The 20,922-nt window shown below is 37.5% G+C and overlaps 1 protein-coding gene across 4 annotated transcripts in view; it reads left to right on the forward strand.

Moving 5' to 3' along the window:
• LOC5571049 (tyrosine-protein kinase Abl) overlaps nucleotides 1-20,922 on the forward strand; it is a 117,324-nt gene that overhangs the window by 90,570 nt on the left and 5,832 nt on the right. Inside the window, exons 2-7 of one of the 4 annotated variants that reach the window (XM_021843674.1) lie at nucleotides 4,458-5,402; nucleotides 12,398-12,984; nucleotides 13,050-13,191; nucleotides 13,252-13,372; nucleotides 13,472-13,614; nucleotides 16,300-18,934. In XM_021843674.1, coding sequence (XP_021699366.1) covers nucleotides 4,458-5,402; nucleotides 12,398-12,984; nucleotides 13,050-13,191; nucleotides 13,252-13,372; nucleotides 13,472-13,614; nucleotides 16,300-18,934 — 4,573 coding nt within the window. The remainder of the gene's footprint in view (nucleotides 1-4,457; nucleotides 5,403-12,397; nucleotides 12,985-13,049; nucleotides 13,192-13,251; nucleotides 13,373-13,471; nucleotides 13,615-16,299; nucleotides 18,935-20,922) is intronic. The other 3 variants (XM_021843676.1, XM_001659438.2, XM_021843677.1) reach the window with 3 other exon arrangements.

Raw genomic sequence — 20,922 nt, forward strand, 5'->3', positions numbered from 1 at the left:
ATTCAAAGGGTGGAAAACCGTGAGTTTTGGGCCATTGAAAGGCTTCAATCAATTTATTAGAATTTTCGATGTAATTCCAGGCATTTTCTGCATACTACATTCTATTTTGATTATCTGCAAGTTTTGAATTCAATCTGAAACCATCATCGGATTTAAAATTTTTGAAGCATGTATCAAAAATGTAACTTATTGTAATTTTTCTAAAAAAAAACATCAAAATTGATCGAACAACGGCAAGAATTTTGGAACTCTGATGTAGGCACCTAATACTGTGAAGGCTATTACCGTAAATCAAGTATAGTATGACAATAATTATAAAGATCCGTTAATCAAAACATCATTAAACACTATCCATTCATCAAGTTTCACATCCGGTATAATCTACATCTTTCAACTATAGAAGTGACCTTGACCGATAGGTATAAGTATGGAATCTGGCGTGTGCAAGCATCTCGTCCTCTTTGATTCACGGTCACCGTGGTCACTGCAAAAGCATAATGTACCACACGGTAGACGATATAGGCATATCGGTAACGCAAATGTAGTTGCTGCAGCAACATCTCTTTGGTTGATTTAGTTTTGGATCATTGCCAATTCTCGTGCCTGTTTGGAAAATCGATTGGTTTGAATAGTTCTATAAATAAGGTTAGATTTTTTCATCGGATTGAAAACATTAATCATGTTTTAATACTTCACTTAAACAAACTGATTTCTTTTTCATCTTTCTTCTTTCTCTTTTTGGCGTTACGTTTCACTTCTGTCAGAGCCTGCTTCTCAGCTTAGGGTGGGTTCTACGAGCACTTTAAAAATCATTAACCGAGATATTTCTTTGACAATCGGTATTTTGCCCTGGAAACTTGATAGAATCTCCATCCTCAAAAGATCCTTTGTCAAACCGCGACTCGAGCTCGCGATTTTTCTTTTGCTCAATAACAAAAACTATTCCAGTCCTCAACATATCATTGTAAAATAAATAAATATTGCCATTAAAGCTACAAAGTCGGCAGAGTTTCCATATTAAAACCATCAAACCAAGTGACATGGAAGTATGTTGCACATAAAAACTGCACGTAACTGATCATCTACGTGAATGCTTACGGAATATGCATATTTCAGGTGCATATGCAACACCGCCGTTCATCGGCTTGCATAATAATCTACAAATTTCGTGTTTGTTTTTTCTCATGCAATTTTCGTTGCTTCCGTTTTACATATATGCATTGTCCAATGCTGTGTGCGCTTCATACGATGCCGTATGGTATCTTTTCAAACAATTAGTGGAACCAATCGACGACGACGACGTCGACGCTGTCATTCACAATTAATATTGATGACCGACGGCAGACGCACGATATTTGGTGATGCCATATTTCCGCTTTTTGTTTTATTGATGCACCAATGATGGGATGCATTGAGAATTCCGGTCGAAGTCGACTGCCTTTGTTCATTGCTGTTACCTTTTAGTTCGGTAGTGATAAATTATATATTGTTTTCTCTCATTAATAAGCCCAATTATATAGATGACATGTTCACAAAAGATGCGAATAGTTAGTGATATTGATCATTTTTATGACAAAGGGAGGTTAACAGGTAATCACAAATTCAAGACCTAGACCTTAAGGCTAATGATTTTCATTATTTTTGGCATAACGCCCCCAATGCGATAAAGCCCGCTTCTTAGCTTAATGTCCTGTGATGAATACCACAGTTAAAAACGAATAGTTTTCTGTACCAAAGTACCGTATATCGTGTGGCAGGTAAGATGATACTTTATGCTTGGGATGGGATCCCTTATATGGGGTCTTCCTTAGCCGAGTGGTTAGAGTCCGCGGTTACAAAGCAAAGCCTTGCTGAAGGTGTCTAGGTTCGAATCCCGGTCGGTCCAGGATCTTTTCGTAAAGGAAATTTCCTTGACTTCCCTGGGCAACTTTGACAAAGAAAGCTCTCTGTTAATAACTGTGGAAATGCTCATAAGAACACTACGCTGAGAAGCAGGCTCTGTTCCAGTGAGGACGTAAATGCCAGGAGGAAGAAGAAGAAGAAGGGATCCCTTATATGAGAGATTCGGTTATTATCGTCAAAGAGTGTGTGTGCGAGTGTTTGTTTTGATTTTTTTCTTGTAAAGTATTGTAAATAATTAAATTGACATTATTTTTCTAAAAGTCCTAGAGAAAAAAAAATATTAAATACTTTTTATTCTAAATTTTTGTTATTGCGATACATATTAAGTTGTTGATTTTTTTTCTGCTATTTATTAGTTTTGAAATGTAAGTTTGCGACTAGGGAGCAATGTTCGTGAACAAATCCTTAGGATGGCTCCAACCACGAGCCGAAACGTTGGAAGTTAAATAACTATCCCGCTTTCACTACGTTTGACCGAAAAAGCCACAAAAGAGGGTTTCTATAAATAAACAAACTCATCAAACAATTTGCACTTCATAACTTTGTCGGGGCCTCCCTTAGCCAAGTGGTTAGAACCCGTGGCGCGGCTTCAAAGCAAAGCCATGTTAAAGGTGTCTGGGTTCGATTTAGCAAACACGTAGTTCAAACTTTGGTTTAATTAACAGAATCAACACTTTTCCTACTCATTAAAACCTTACTTTCAATTTTTCCATTGTTGTGGCCGCGAAAAGTGATTCCGCCCAATAAGAAATGTTCTGCCAAACATTACAGCAATAACAACGCATTTTTTCAATTTCAGTAATTAAAAGTTTTCAAATGTACATTACAATAAGTAACTTTTATAAGAAATATTTTGAAAATCACATAATAACGCTTTTTATAAAGAATTTTCATGAAATCCTAAGTATGATGTAATATTGCATCCAACGAACTACACCTTTAAGGGGACACGGGAGACCGTATTATTTTCCCTATCTTTCGTCTCACTCTAACAATAATCATCAAAACTTTGCGGAAGCAAATCTCGAGTTTTATTGAACCGATGAAGCTGAAAATTTATCGGGATGTGCACTACATATATAGAATCATAGTGATACATTTTCGCATCGATATATGGAGTGGTTCTTGGGATTTGCTTCTTGAAATGGATAGGGTGATTATGATGACGTCCCGTGCGGCCTTAATTTACATCAACTATGTGTCCAATATGAAACACTCTGATTGTGCATTCATTTAATAACAACGATCAAGTTTTTGAGGTGGATTAACAAGTTGGAAATATGTCCCACTTGCCCCGCCGAGCCCATTTTTCAGAATTTATTCTCAAGTGCTCAATATTTCGTATCCATCACTTCCCATTCATGCAAACAGCAAGAAATATACTACCATAAAGTGACTGAGCCATTAGATTAAAAAAAAAATTCGGGAATGATATAAAGCAATTTGTCTGAACTGCCATTTTTTTAGGTTCTACTTGCCCGGGGTACCTTTGGTACCTTATTGTAAAATTGAGACGATTTTTACTTTGTTTTATAGAAAATAAGTTATCCCTTATGAACTTTGAACACCCGGTTGTGAAATATAGTTGACCGGAATAGGTGAATCGCTCACAAACTAGGAAGACTAAACCAAAGCACAGAATTGTACCGCTTTGAAGGCATACTCACAAAAATATGCAGACAAGACACTTGTAGTTTTTATGTTCCGCACCTCGTATCAAACACCACAAAAACCTCTGTTTACTGACAGCTCTTGGATAGCGCTAGGTGCATTTTTACACACAAACAAGCGTGTGCCAAGCAACAACAGCAAACAGTACAACTTCAAACCTATTATGTGAGATGACGGCAGATTTACAAGAAGAAAGCTTTGTTGTTGACTTGCCAGAAGGAAAATTGCAAACATTTTACTCAAACCCCGTGGCTACAAATGCATCCCACTTTTATACTCTCTATTCATCTTTACAAATTCCCTAAGTATTTCCTTTCGCTTGTTTTATATGCTTTCTTCGGTGTTCAGTCAGCATTTCGTTCTTGATTTTTTCTTTGTAAAATTTACTTTAATTGCAACACCGTCAAAAATATCTCAATTTCTCTAAATTGATATATCGTGTTTTCTATTGAATTTGCTGTAAGCCACGTTCAAATGAGATCGCTCTTTTCAAGTGGCATTTTCAATGCTATTTCTAGCACTCTGCCTAATGCATCTTCAAACACTCCTCAAAGATCAATTTGCGCAAATCCTTTCCAAATATTTTTCATTCGTGGATAAATTTAGCAATCGCCTTTTACCGTTACCGCAAGACTGTGGCATTTGCAATCGCTAATTGGTTTAATTTAAATTTTTACTTTTACATGCTTCATGTATTTTCGACTCCATTTGATGTGTCGGCAGTAATCCAAGCATCAATTATTTTCCATTGCCTCAAAGCTGGAGAATGAGTACTGTAACAAGCTTGTGTTTTTCCCTAGGCTGGATACATATCCGCAATTTCGATTATGGATTACGCAATGGTTAATTAATTTCATTATTCAATTTCTCTTTTCACCCAACAGAAGCATTGCTACAATCTCGTCCATTACCACACATCCCACCACCCGGCAGCATCATTCCCGGCGATGTACTTGCTCAAAGCCAAGATGGCTCGGAAAACCACACCGGAACGCTTCATTCCCAGGGTAGTTCAAATACGGCTCAATCCAGTTTCGAGAATGCACATCGGTGGACATCCAAAGAGAATTTGCTGGCTCCCGGACCGGAAGAGGACGACCCACAACTTTTTGTTGCACTATACGATTTTAAAGCAGGTGGTGAAAACCAATTAAGTTTACGAAAGGGAGAACAAGTCCGGATATTATCCTACAACAAATCCGGAGAATGGTGTGAAGCTCACTCCGACTCGGGTCACGTAGGGTGGGTTCCTTCAAACTACGTCACTCCGCTAAATTCACTAGAAAAGCACTCCTGGTATCATGGGCCGATTTCGCGAAATGCCGCCGAATATTTGCTTAGTTCCGGTATTAATGGAAGTTTTCTGGTGCGAGAAAGCGAGAGTTCTCCGGGACAACGTAGTATAAGTTTACGGTACGATGGACGTGTCTACCACTATAGGATATCGGAAGATTCCGATGGCAAAGTGTACGTAACTGCAGAGGCTAAATTTAATACCCTTGCCGAACTGGTACATCATCACAGCGTACTTCACGAGGGCCATGGACTGATAACGCCACTGCTTTATCCGGCACCAAAGCAGAACAAACCGACAGTATTCCCTCTGAGTCCTGAACCGGATGAATGGGAAATCTGCCGAACGGACATAGTGATGAAACATAAGCTAGGAGGCGGTCAGTACGGAGAAGTGTATGAGGCTGTGTGGAAACGGTACGGGAATACGGTAGCGGTAAAGACACTCAAGGAAGATACAATGGCACTAAAGGATTTCCTAGAAGAGGCTGCTATAATGAAGGAAATGAAACATCCGAACTTGGTGCAATTGATTGGTAAGTCATTTAACTTATTATATAACAGTAGTAATTCAAAACCTATTACTTAAAATAGTCATTTGTCACAAACACTACATTAGACATGTTGGATTAAAAGATTAATTCATAGATTTCAATTATGCATTTTGCATTTATAAATATATTTAACTTTACAAATAACCTATTTGCAAGCAGAAAGAATCAACAGGAATGTATGAGCATAAAAAAACTTTAAAAAGTGCGACAAAAAAAAGCCACTACTAGAAAAAGAGTGTTCTAAAAAAATTATATTGAATTCAATATCATCCATGTTTTCTTTCTTGTAGAATATCCATTTTTGGCAGAGCACTTGCTTTATGGAGACCAACATCATGCTAAAAACTTCTATATAACTGTCCGTTCCATAGGGAACATTTCTTCAATTTTATAATTTGGAGACTGAAACGTCATATTTTGTGTCAAAAGTAGTAGGACCATAAATCTCAAACCTGTTTTTATTCAGCATATGGTTGTAAACTCGATTTCAAGACTACAACCTAGAAGTACCGGCTTGAAATTCTGTGTATTTAGCATGTACGCTAACCAAAAACCATCGCATATACTTTACAATTGGACTAAATTTAAGTGAAATTCGCAAAAAAGTTACACGTCGTCGATAGCATGAGAGGACTCATGAACCTCAATTCGATTTCAACTCAATCACGTGGTCCTCTTTTGCAAGAAAAAATGTATACCCATCAAAACACAACGCTTTCTGTAAAGGGAGGGGCGAGGTATTTTGTCCATTCAAAAATTCGCAAATTTGTAAGGATCCTTGGCCAAAACCCATACTCCTCTCCTCCTTCCGTATAAATAACCACGTGGTTCATGCACAGCATAATAGTTTCTACTGATTTCCATCTCTCTAGCAGTAGCAAATCCGTAGTAATTTCCGTATAAACCTACATTGTCTTTTAAATCATCACCGACTAAGCTAAAAATTGCACAGAATAGAGTACTATTTTTATGGTAAAGATGATAAGAAAGATATAGAAGATTGGATTTTCAAACATTTTGAAATTTTGAATCGCCCTAATGAGCACCCTTTGTTTGTGATCAGAGAGAGCTGGCTTAAATTGCACGCTTAAATTTAGATTAAATCGATATTTTCAACATACTAACAGTCTCCATACAAAACTTTTCGTTTCACTTATATGGCAAAACACAATACTTTTCTAAACCATCAAAAAATGACTTTTGAGCATCAAAAATATTATGAACTTTGTTGATAATAGTTATAGACATGAAGTTTAAATTCTGTTACAAATTAAGCGAATAAATTGCCATACAGGCCGGTAAACTTGCATGCAAGTTAGCTGAAATAGTCAAATTTAGCATTTTCAACAGTGAATATCTTAAAAACTATACGTGCTATGATATTTTTGAAAACGGTAATCGATTCAGCAACTCTTAATCAAGTAAATAGTGGAATTTTGGTGCTTGAGACAAAAACGTGTTCCGCAGTGTAATTTCAAACATAAACATCTAGAGATAGAAATTTGTTATCATAAAGACAAATATAGTGTGATTTGCAATTTAAGGTGTCAAGAAAGATAGGTTTGTTGGCTAACTTTCTGGAAAAATTTAGGTTATTTCAATTGACGTATAATGTTTCGTTTTCATGAAATGAGTTCATGATTCAAGGATCCTGCTTCATGATTTCATGACTAAACTTGCCACTTTTTAGAACCAAAATTGGAATCATAAATGACAGGCATCTGAATACATAAAAAGTGCTTATGTTTTCATGACCTGTGTTCATGATATCAGATACTGCTTCATGACTGAAATTGCCACTTTTCGTGTAAAAAATATGAATCATAAATGACAGATGACTAAATCCATGAATAATGCTTATGTTGTTGTTGTTGTTGTTGTTGTTGTTTGTGAGGGACTTTAACCCGAAGGTCATTCGTCCCTTCTATAGTGCTTATTTTTCCATGACTTTTATTCATGGTTCCATCATACATGCTTCATGATTTGAGGATTTCAATTTACATTTTTCTTCGCTAAAAATTGTAAAAGTATCGTACAGCCGGCGTTACGGTAAAATGCCATCATGACTTTTGGTCATGGTGTATTTTCATAACATGAAAACACACTATCCTACCGAAATCATGACTCTTTCTCCTGTTTTAGAGTGCCGCATTTTTATCTGTGCAACAATCTAATTCGGTTTGTCTCGAGTTCATTAAAATTGAGTCGAGTTCTGAAGGTACTATTTATTTTAAATTCACCCAATGGAGCTTGGCTAGTATTCACATAGGACGTATTTTCAGTTCTTGAAGTTCAGTAGTATTTAAGTCACTTTTTAGTAACTATTTTGATCACTAAAGTCACTATTATTTTGTTATCTGATCGCTACGAGCCCTGAGAAAGTCAAACCAGGTAGTTGACTGGCACCTTTTTTGAATTTCGCAGAACAAAAACGTTGGCCGGGCCTGAATTAACGTCATACAGTTTTGTTGATTCCACTGTTCACTGTAGGTATACAGTCAGTGACATAAGTTAGTAACCAAATGATGTTTTTTCATACAAAATACTCAAGTTTGGGGTGCTGTATCTCAGCTTCTGGTAGTCCGAATTGGTTGAAATTTGGATGACGAACTACAAATAACCTGAAATTTTGCCTGTGAAGGAATTATTACATTGCAGTCATTTTCCATAGAGTTTCAGAGGGTTGTTCCAAGACAAAAGTAAGTAATCGAGAGACTTTTTTATTTAATTCAAAAACGGTAAGTTGCGGGAAGTTAGTCTGTTCAACAAAGTTGTTCAATTTCAGAAGTCACACAAATTTGCAGAACACACCAACTTCACAAGACTTCGGATAACTCTTCGGGAATCAAACGGAATCCTTCAATAGCGTACTTAGAATCTTTTTTATGTGGATCGACCTATATCCCATTTTTATGTTTTGAACTAGCTTTACATAGACATTCCACGACATTCATGAAACGGCTGCTTACAGGCTGAGGATCTGTTGATATGTTTCTGCATATTATCAGGTACTCTTCGAATGGAGGGAGCGCCAGGGCTCAGTAGTTACTTATGCACCACTACTTGTTGTTGCAGTTTGTTAAATGAATTGTAGCATCCTTTGTACTAATCGGTAATGGTGGATAGGTTTCGAAGCTAACGCATGATCCAACTTTTTGTTATGTGACTTAAAAGTGAGTATTCGGTGAGTTTTTGTGTAACATTCGTCGTTATAAAATTAATGATTGTGAGGGTGATAATGATACTTGAGGAATTGCTTAGTGATGATGAACTTTTGAAATTGAATTTGAAGTGATTGTGAGGGTTACGTTAATACCATAGACATAATAATATCAGTATCAAGGCTGGTAGCGAGTCACTTTTTAGTGATTTGGTCACTTTTTTGAAGCCAGTCACTTTAAAGTCTCTTTTTTGAAGCCATTTCAACTAAAGTCACTTTTTACGTCAAAAAGTCACTTTTTTCAACTATTTTGGGCTACATTTTTGGATGAAAATTATGAATCGGCCTTTTTTCAATTTAGGCTAATTTTTAAGTTAGGTCATCATCAAAACAGCTTCATGGTTTTCTTGTGAAAAAAGGTTGGAAAAAAAATTATGCTTCATAGAGTTCCACGTAATAATATCTATGTTTTATTAGTATGTTATAAACTAAAGGTTTGAACGTCTAGTTTTTTTTTAATATGTCGTGCATTCTCTTTCCATAGAATTGTTCATACCTTGTGGTGGATAATTAGATGTTTATCAACTATTGACGAACACTACGTTTTGAAATATGCATCCTTATTATTCTCTTTGTCTTCAAAATTCGTTTTATTAACAAAACCATTCAGGTACAGACTTTACTAAATATTATAGAGGTATTTAACACTAAAACCACAGACAAACTAAAACACTAAACAAAGAATAGATATTTAATGTTCTATTCGAGAGTAAAAACTTTTCATACTTCTTAGGACAGACTTTGCAAACCAAACCTTTACAAATGGCCGGGTAGATCTTACCTAGAATATACACTAAGAATTTTTTAAGTCGTTCGGCGTCTTGCGTAAAAAAACGCGTTATTTTAAAAGCGACGTAAAAAACCTCGTGGTTTTCGAAGTTTTATGACATATTTTGTTTTGTATGAAAAAAAAATATCTCAGGTTTTTTACGTCATTTTTTGAAATAACGTGGGTGCGTAAAAAAAATCAGTTTACTTCCTTTTTTATTGCATGTATTTAAGCATCTATTTAGGAATGTTCCTAAAAATATTATTTTAAAGAACTATTCGAAGTTGTTTGAGAATGATACCATGGGTTAATATATAAGAATGGTAATACAGAAATTCTTCAAAGAATTTATCGTTTCCATTGAATCGTTAATGAAATCATGCATGCTTTCTCCAAACAAATGCTTTTATGCTTTAATGCTTCATAGCTTTTTTTTATTCACTTCGGCACTTCGGGTTTTTTGAAAGCCATAGAGTTTATATTTTACTATAATATGCGTGTTATTAAAGTATTTTTTATTGCATACTTTATTACGACCGACTATAAACCCCAATGCCAAGTGAATCATGAAAGTGTCTAAGTAATTTTGATTGAAATATTAGAAGCTTAGTGCTAACTACTACTTTAACAGCACAACTCACAAGAACAGCTAATTAAGCGTATCGTCTTTATGATAAACTAGTGGTCCCAGCAAACTCCGTCTTGCCATCAAGTAGGCTGTTGAAAACCGCTATGATTCGTCATACTAAATGACAGTTCCGTGCACTCTCGTTTTTCCAACTTTCCCGGTGAATATCCTAGAACTTTAATACACACAAACACGTCGGAACCCTTGACGAACAAAATGGAGAAAGAATCATACAGATCCGTTGACCCGTTCGTAAGCCATTTCCTGACATACAAACACAACTCCGTTTTTATTTATATAGATTAGATATCCATTCGGCCAAACGTACCTCCCAATAAACTTACTGATGAAAAATTTCAATGTCACTCAGGCTTATGTCAACCATTTGTTCTCCCTTTGTCGGCGTTCGAAGGACGCGTCTATGATACATTGATATTAAGCAGTACTTCGATCTTTTTGAAGAGATTGAAAATTGATACAACCCAAATACGAAAAAAAATTGAAATTTTGGAAAAATAATAACTACTACCTGCAGCAGATCATATTGAATATCACATTGGATATTGCTCGTGAAATAGAATTGAAATAAAACTGGTTACGGTTCGATGTTCAAGTCACTTTTAGTCACTTTTTCGAGAATTTAAAGTCACTTTTTAGTCACTTATTCCTCAAATCTGGTCACTAAACTAACTTTTTTTGGTATCACTTTTTGCTACCAGCCCTGCAGTATGCATTTTGCACTTATTTCTTTAAACAAAAACACTATTGCCTAGTTCTTTACACTTTTACAAGGACCGTGTTCATAATAACAGCGAGTGCAATAGAAGTGATCGAAGTTTTTTTTTGTTACGGTTGTTGTGATAATTCGTAGTTCAATGAAATAGTAAAAAATAAACATCCTTCAATTATTGGTAATAAAATAAATTGGTATGAAAGTGGCGTGATGTAATATTGGTGAAACTTTTAGTTATGATAGTGGAAAGTGATAACGAAAGTTCATACATGATAATCGGATGTAGAAGTGCTAGTGTCAAAAACAAAAGTGACGACAGCAAAAGTGAGGAAATTATGTGACAGTGAATGATAAAATAAAATGGGGAATGAGGACCTTTTAATAAAACTATTTTGTTCTTCACTTTAATCACTCTAGTAGCATTTCAGTCCTTATCATAATTTGATAGTAGTCTGAACTACTAGACTGCAAAACTACGGTAAGGGCTGATTGCTGCTAGGGTACACAGTGACCATTTGAGCAACATTGCTTAGGAACGTCTGTGTGATGAACGCAATAGAGGCTTATGAAAGCAAATGCTGGGAAGGAGCTTAGGGCAGATTAAAAGTGCCAGTACTACCCCTATCGCTACCGAAAAAAAAAAGTTATTTTTAGGTCTACGTCGAATTAATTCTAAAACTTTTTTTATTGCAGTTTGAAACTGTCACAGAGGACAACTAAGAAGTGGTACAGGAAATTGTTTTCCGCAACTTTTTTCCACTGAAAATATTAAAATAAGATTGTACGCTGCCAACTTGTTACGGAGTAACAGTTGACACCACTTATAAGACGCGACGTGAGACAGGACACAACACTTATTGTTCTTACAACGATTAAAAGGAGTTAAAACTACCTTTTTAGTCGACCGGTTTCCGTCTCGATGTTGCCCATCTACGGGACGATGTCCGACTGATTACATAATTTACTAACACTAGTATTCGTACTGTAGTCAGTATACGTCGAGAAGTGTTGAAGGTTACTGCATTTTCAGCTTAGTCAGGTGGAAGAGTGGAGACACAATTGGAGCATCGTCCTCATTCATTAGAGGACGATCAGATGTTGCGATATACATGGACTCCCATGCATTCAAGTGAGATGTTTTTCAGACGTTTTTAATCAACTTTGCATTCTCCCAGTCGACAGTGTGATGAATGTGGTTTACGCATGAGTTCAAAACGTTATTTCACATATTCAGTGAAATATATCAATTGTTTTCACTTACCCTAGTAAAACTATCGATATCAATCAATCTCCTATTGAAAATCAAATAATTTAGCGCATTTTAACATAGTTTGTTCAAGCACTTTCCATAAAATCCCTTTTATCGTAAAGAAATAGTCTATCAAAGTCGTGTAAATGAAAGATTACCGAAAATTTAACGGAAATGTACATATTTTTTAATGTAGTGTAACAGTGCTATTGAAAATCAATTGGATGGAACTTATATCGTCGATCATTGTTTAAAGCATGTTCCGAACACTTCTAAAATGTTTTCAAATTATTACCATACTTTACATTGTCATTGTATATAGATTAAACCAAAGAGTTGCTATAAATAACAATGTTTCATTTTTTTTCTTTTGCTCAGGTGTCTGTACAAGGGAACCACCATTCTACATCATCACCGAATTTATGAGCCATGGCAACTTGCTGGACTTTCTTCGCTCGGCTGGCCGAGAAACTTTAGATGCCGTGGCGCTACTGTACATGGCTACTCAGATAGCATCCGGTATGAGCTATCTGGAAAGTCGGAACTTTATTCATCGAGATCTGGCTGCTAGAAACTGCCTCGTAGGCGATAACAACCTCGTGAAGGTGGCTGATTTCGGGCTGGCCCGATTAATGCGAGACGACACCTATACGGCTCACGCGGGTGCCAAATTTCCTATCAAATGGACTGCTCCAGAAGGCTTAGCATATAACAAATTTAGCACCAAGTCGGACGTTTGGGCATTCGGTGTGCTGCTATGGGAAATAGCCACATACGGCATGTCGCCGTATCCCGGAATAGATTTAACGGAAGTATTTCATCGATTAGAATCTGGATATCGAATGGAAAGGCCGCCCGGTTGTCCTCCGGAAGTTTATGAACTAATGAGGAAATGTTGGCAGTGGAATGCTCAGGACCGACCAACCTTCAAAAGCATTCACCACGACCTAGAGCACATGTTTCAGGTAATTGCAGAAAAAGTGTCTCCAAGCGCTAATTTTTCTTATCCGTATAGATTTTTTGTTGACAGGAATCATCTATCACTGAAGCGGTAGAGAAACAGCTCCAAGGTGTTGCCCAACCTGTACAACTCACACCACAGATGGCGAAGAAGCCTCAGATGGGCACGCAACAGGGACCTCAACATGAGCCAGTCATCACTCCAATATCGGGTATTGTTTCATGAAAGTTTACATGCAAATCCTAGAAGGATAACAATAATTTTGTTTTAGACACTGGGTCCAACTCAAAGCTCAGCACATTTCCGAACAAACCGGCTACAACTGGGGTGCAAATGCGGCGCACTACCAACAAACGTGGCAAAACAGCGCCTGCCCCACCGAAGCGAACGAGGTTGGTATCAATGATCCTTACTCAAATAACATTACCTTTCCGTCAATATTCACGTGCAAATGTTTGTCTCCCTTTTCGTTTGATGTTCCTACCAAATAGCTTACTCTCTTCTAGTCGTGATTCAACATACCGGGACGAGGACAGTGGAAAGACTGGCGAAGGCGACCAAAACACAAACGGTATAATACCAATCACAAAATCGTCCTCTTGCAGTAGTTTCCTTATCGATAAGCTGTTTCGAGGTATTTCTATTTCTGGAAGTTGAAATTAGTGTGCTTCATCTTTGCTTGGTGTCTTTGACAAAAGCTTTCCTGTGACGTCGGTTGATCAATTATTCCATTAACTACATACGAGCAGCGTCTGTTTATTTGAGAGTTGTAATCCTTACGTATAACTGATATGACTACTAACATACTACTATATTGTCAGCTAGCTAACCCACTACTATGTTTGCTTGCCTAGGTTTATCTAACCTTTATTGTGTCCCTTATTGAAACAGTTAGCATACATTTTACCATAGAGGGGAAGCTACGAATCATCAATCATAATTGGCAAAACCGGACTTTTTGTAATTAATTTCAACAGTTAAGAATGTTGTTCAATTAAATTCCAAGAAATTTAAGAACGTATCTTCTACAATTTCAAAGTAGAACCTTTAGCAGCGTATTTTTTAATTGAATAGATAGTGATTTTCAAGATTACAAGCCTGAAAAAAGAGACCGAACAGGAACCAGAAAACACTAAAAAAGGAAATCTTATTTTTATAAGGGTTCCTTAGAGAAACCAGTCAGTTCTCTGAGAGCGCTGACGTTAAGCCAGCTAATAGTATATTTCATGATTTTCTCCAAAATTTTCATCAGTATTTAATTCAAGTTCTTGCAATTCCTTTAAGTTACTCGAACGATTTCATTAGCAATTCGTTAATGGATTCTCTCACATATTTCTCTAGAAATTTTCTCCAAAACTTTCGTGCAGTCTACCAGGAATTTATTTAGTGATTTCTTTATAGATGTACAGGGTGATTACTATATCCTGTCAGTAAAATAAGTAATCATAGAAAAAAAAAATGGTTATATGAATTTTAATTACCAGTGCATATTCAGTTTGGGACATCTATAACATTTGTCTTTGCTATACATAGATAACAAATTAATTTTTTTACCTCAATTTCCAGCCACAAGCATTGTTTCAGAAGCATTACAGTTAACACGCACGTTATTCAAAAGCATATATTTTAACCGAAAAATACATATTTTTTTCGCTAAAATTTTCCATAATCCATCTCATTCTAATCCCTAGTAAGTCTAAAAGATTGTGGTAACATGCTGTTTCAATCAGGCAATTTTTTCAGCGAAGTTTAGTCAAAAATACATATCTGTGGAATACGTGCGTGCCAGGTGCAATGCCTTTAAAACAACACATATGACTAAAAACTAAGGTAAATGAAAAAAGATTTAATCTTTACTTTGTCAAAACAAACTTTATAGATGTGCAAAACAGGATGTACACCGGAAATTAAAATTCATACATACATCTTTTATCTACGAACATTTACTTTACTGACAGGAATTAGTAATCACCCTGTATAAGAATTCCTCTAAGATTTTCGTTTAAGACTTGGGGTAGTTATATGTGGCAAATGTCAATGTGCACGTAAGATTAACTAGTACGCTGCACAACTGCAGAGCTGGCTGTCACTCCAGATACATGTACCTGAATAAAATGTACTGTATAAGATGACTCAGCAGTGGGGAAAAAGGAAAGGCCTTAGCCGAGTGGTTAGAATCCGCGGCTACAAAGCAAAGCCATGCTGAAGGTGTCTGGGTTCGAATCCCGGTCGGTCCAGGATCTTTTCGTAAAGATAATTTCCTTGATTTCCCAGGGCATAGTGTATCATCGTACATGCCACACGATATACAAATGCGAAAATGGCAACTTTGGCAAAGAAAGCTCTCAGTTAATAACTGTAGAAGTGCTCATAAGAACACTACGCTGAGAAGCAGGCTCTTTCCCAGTGAGGACGTAAATGCCAAGAAGAAGAAGAAGAAGAAGATGACTCAGCGCATGTTCAGGAGCTCTTCAAAAGTTCAATAAGCAATTTTTCGAAGGATAGCTTCATAAATTACCTCAGAGATGACTACAGAAATTCCTCCAGAGAATCTGACCGAAATTTTCAATGAAGTTCTCAATAAAATTCTATTCGAAAATGTTAGTCCAAGGCTTGTTCCAAAACACAACTAGTAATTTCACTACGGGGTTCATCTAAGTTTCAGGGACATTTTTTAGAAACATTCGTTTAAAATTTTTTATCCTAAAGCACTATTTTCAATAAATTTAACAATTAAATATTAAAACCATTGTAATTTTTAATTTTTTCCAGTGCGTCAAATTAGGCACATTGGAAAATTGATGCGTCAATTAAGGCACCTAAAGTGTTCTACAAAAAGTTCCTAAGGCATGAAGAAGTAAACGTGTAACTTCTACTCATCTACTGATTTTTCTCAAATTATATATTGGTTCAGCTACCTCTGCTTCAAATTTGAGTAAAACCTAACCATTTCATTTTTAACTGGTGTTTGAATCCAGAATTTTCACCCATTGCTAAGGGCAACCCAAATTTACTGTAGAAGAATGTTCTATTTCCCGCTGTATTTCCCGCATTTAGAGCCTTCAATGACACTAACGATTTAGAAAATTAATTTACCCAACATAGGCTACTTGATGAGATTCACGATTTTGAACTACTGTACCAGGAAGAGCCACGTGATTTTCGCGAAATTCAAGCCTAGTACTATTACCATTCCCAGCACTACTCAAGAATATCTAGTAAAACTCGAAACTACTTACATTTGGATACTAATTCATGCACTAACATATGTAGCTTTTTTGTAATTCTATATATGACTTATATTTAATATAATTTACAGGATTTTCCCGAGATCTCGCCAATTTGGTCAATCGAACGACGGACTCCGAAAACGAGCAAACGGAAATCACACCTGACACCGATACTGATAGTCAAGAGCCATGTGGAAACTTCCAGAAGTCATCGTCGCAGCAAAGTTCCTTCAAACGCGTCCCAATCATGGGCAACCGGGGTTTGGAAACGCGTAGCAGTAAACGTTTACCTCAAGGAGCTCCTCGGAAAGATCAAAACGGACCAGTTAGTGGGCAGCCGCCTACCGGAATAACGATAAATGCCGCCGGCCAGCCAGTAGTCGGTGCTTTGGAAGTCCAGAATGTGAAGAAAGCTATCAATCGGTATGGAACTTTGCCCAAGGGAGCCAGAATTGGAGCTTATCTAGAGTCTCTGCGACAGACCGATGGTTCAACTGGTCAACCGGTTCCACAACAGATGCAAACTAATTCCGTACCTCCAGACCCACCACCACCAATGGCGGCGGCAAATGTTATATCCAATAGTTTACTAGCTGCTCAACGATCAGCGGTGAAGCTTCAGCAACAACAACCTCAAATGATACGTAGTAACTCTTCCAGTGGGGTAACAATGGCCAATTCGGCAACTGCTAGTCTTTCAAAACTACAACGACACAGAACTACTACCGACGGCTCCATGATGACGTTCTCATCATTCCGGGGTACAGTAGGTAACAATAGTCCCAAACGGTCAATGCCACCAACGCTTGCCGACTTGGAATTCCCACCACCACCAGTAGATCTGCCTCCTCCTCCAGAAGAATTTGAAGTTCATAATCTTCCAGGTCCTCCAGTGGAAAAGGTAATGAAACCTTCAAATGATGTTTCCAATACCGAACCAAGTGTGGAGGAAGCTAGTTCTAGGTTTGGCGTCAGTCTTCGGAAAAGAGAACCATCCACTGATTCGTGCAGTTCACTAGGTAGCCCAGCGGATGCTATTGCCCATAATAGCATTGAACCGTCCGTACCCATTCCACCACCCCCAAGCTTAAAAGAAAAGCTTGAATCCAAGTTTGCAGCTGAAATCAAAGAAAAAGCAAATGTGCCAAAAACAGCAACAAACGTCGACAGTAATCATAAAACTAAACCCGATCCCGCATCACAATTAGTCAGTGAGCTAGCGGAAAGCATGAATCTACCTAAACCTCCTCCGCCGTTACCACCGAATGACGTGGCACAGCATTATAAATCTTCAGATGTAAGTTCACTGCGAAGGACAAAACCAGTCGAAAGTAATAATGTTGCAGCACCACCGCCTCCTGCATTCAAAGCACAACTGAAAAAGATCGATCCCAAACGAATCCCGAATCAAATTCCCAAGAAAGAGGAAACTAGCAATATAATCGACTTTAAATCGCGTCTTCGTAAGGTTGAAAGCAGTGCTGAATCTGCCGCAGTGAGTAATGGCACAAGTGCGAGTGATTCAAATGCGACGACCGGAAGTAGCGATTCTAGCTCAGACAATAATAACAAACATCATTCTAACAATGTGAACAATAATAACAGTAACATTATAAACAACAATCAATCAACCAATGATCACTCGAGCGATAATGAAATAAAACCTAGAAAAAGCGAACTGCGGAATGGGACAAGCAAAAATGTTACAGGTTCGGATGTAGCGAACAAGTTGCTACACGAAAACAATGAGTTAAACAGTTTGAAACTTAAGAAAGCTTCCCCTTCTGTGGTCACGAGCGTGGCTCCAATCGATAGTAATAAAATTATCGAGTTGAAAAAGACTGAAATTAAAATTGAACTTAGTCAAGAGGATAGAAAGCGAGAGAGCTTAGAAGGTAATTCGTTGAAAACAGAAGGGGCTGTTACTGGTGGTGATAATCTTTCAACCGGCAGCGGAGGTACCGCTGATGAAGGAGACAAGCGGAAGAGTACTGGCAGTATCAGTAGTTTGAAAAAGCTTTGGGAAGCAAAAGAGTCACCGAATGATCAAAGCTCTCAATTGAGTCCAAAACTTGGTGTTAAAAGTGCGGCCAATATCAAGTTGAACAACAACCTCGAAGATGATAGCAATGCCGTCAACAATTCCAGTACAACTGCGATCTCAACAACGAACAGCACCGCTGAAGACCATCACCAATCAATGCAGCAGGTTTTTACTAAGAAGCCCGCAGTGCCGGTGAAACCGTCAAAGTTCTCGTCAATATATGCTACTCCTGTACAAACTCAAGCTCCAGTCCCAACAGTAACCAACTCAACCAACAACACCACTACCACATCGAAGTCAAACGATAGCAATAGTTCACTCCTCTCGGAAAAATCGACAGCGTCGTCTTCTTCGGCCCCTTCAACTGCAAGTCGGGAGGGTATCCTAGAGTTGGTTCAACTTCTCGAGGGTAATCTCAAGATGCCGGTAAATTCAATATCTGCATCACAATGGGTGCAGCTAAGCGAACGTCTCAATTCCCTACAGTCCAGTTGTGTCTCGTTCGCTGACAACGAAGCATTACCGCCGCATACCAAGTTCCACTTCCGGGAGTTAGTTACCCGGATAGAGAACCAGTCGTGGTCACTGCGTTCTGCCGGCAGCAAGAACTTGCAGGACAATGAGAAACTGGTGCTCGAAGTTGGTCAATCACTGAAGCAAATTTCGAACGCGCTGCACAGGTAATTTCAAGTTAAATTGGTTGATTTCGAGGAACACTTCTGAAAAAGAAGATTATTTAATATCTACATGATTTGAATTTTGATTTGTTTCTAATCTTCACGGTGGAAATCAATGGGTGTTGTGGTGGCAGTATCATTATTAATAGTAGTTCGGTGGGGTTCTAACCAATCTCTACGCTCCATGCAAATTTTCAAAATTAGGTGTAGAATGTGAACTTGAAAATCTATTTGGAATATAAAGAAGGGAGGCCTGTCATGTCCAAGGGCTGGTGTATTTATATTTGAAAAAATGTCTGGAAATCTTCCGGTCAAGCAGTATTCTGAGTTCTCATGCCAAGAACAAATTGTCAGTTCACTTCCAGTATTCTTCAAGTCAAAAATGTGTTTCGGGCTTATTTCAAGGTTTGAAAAATCATAACTAGCCTGTGGAAAATCAGAACCACTTACTATTACCACTATTTGAAAGCTTATTCTATGCTGTTAAATTTTGTCGAACACGCCAAAAAGATTGAAGTGAGTTTTAGGTTTTATGGACCCTGCCTCCTAAGTGACCACGTGGGGTTTGATTTCTTACGCTCCACACAAATTGTTTTTAATTTGCTTACAAAATATCTTACTATGGAGGAGGGGGATCTAGAAACCGCCGAAATTGTATTACGTAATTAATGGACAGTCCCTTACCTTTTAAGAATGCCTTCGGAATAATGCGTTACACATGGCCCACGTCTGGTTCCTGAACAAATTCTTGATCTAGTAAAATTCATGACTTTTTTAACACGAACATTTCGTTATTATTATATAAAACTGGCGAAATGGTTTACTTAAATCTAATATTGCATCTTAAAGGTAATCTTTGAATGATTCGGTCAAGAATCTTGGCCTAGATTACATAAAGTACCTTGTTGTTTTTTCATTCATTGAAGATCTTGCCATGAAATTTGCTGAGAATGATTGGAAGAATTCGTTGTGAATCTGCAGAAATCTATACAAAATCTCGTCAGGGGTTTCATAAGAACTTAGTCATAGTCAAACTGGTACTCAATCCAGAAAAAACTTTATCAATAATCAATTTCATAAATAACCCCAGAAATCCGTCAACCGGAACTTAACATGAATCTGTTGGAATGTCCAGGATTTCAAAAGATCTGCCAAGAAATAAGCCTGTTTTTTCGCTTAGCTTTTCATCAACCTCTACGAATCTTCTATAAATTTCAAGTAGAATCCACTAAAAACCTTATTATAAATCTTCTAATAATAATTTCAATGATCCCAGAAAGATCTGGTCAATTATCGATTCGATTCCCGTTAGGATTCTCGCAAAGATGTCATTAAAAATTTGCCATAAATTTAAATAAAAATCTAACAAGGGGCGGTCCATTAATTACGTAAGACAATTTTGGCGGTTTTTCGAAAAAAAAAAATGGAAAATGAGCTTGAGAAGGGCTGGTGTAACGACATCCTTATATTTAACTTCCTTCGAAGTGAGAGCTGATTGGTTGCTATTGTCCAACACTAGACCTAGTAATTTATCTCGCTGCTTTAAGCCTCAAGTGCGTCCGTCTGTTTTGACTGTACTCCATCATTCCTCGTGAGCAATTCTTGGCAAGCGAAACCTCTACCTGCGACCAGGCTTGGGAACTGTGACCACTATTTACCACAGTTCATCGATTCTGCCAGTCAACCAAAACACAAAGCAGCAGCAGCATCAATACCATCAGGCGCTGCGTTACCAACGGTTCACTATGATCCACTATGATCGTTTTCGGGCAGCCATCTCGAGGTGAATGATTGAAAAATATGTTAAATCGTCCAATCGCTAATATTTCGCTTGTGTTTTCAACTAATTGAAATCTATTAGCGCTAATAGCAAGAGCACAATCATTCCGTTGCGATACATATAATCAAGTTTAATTTCATGCTGCCTTTATCGAGCAAAAATGCAAAACCCCGAAAACCGGAAAAATCGTGTCACCACTGTGCTCGAGTCA

Source organism: Aedes aegypti, chromosome 2, assembly GCF_002204515.2.
Source record: "Aedes aegypti strain LVP_AGWG chromosome 2, AaegL5.0 Primary Assembly, whole genome shotgun sequence".
Classification (NCBI taxonomy): Eukaryota; Metazoa; Arthropoda; class Insecta; order Diptera; family Culicidae; genus Aedes; species Aedes aegypti.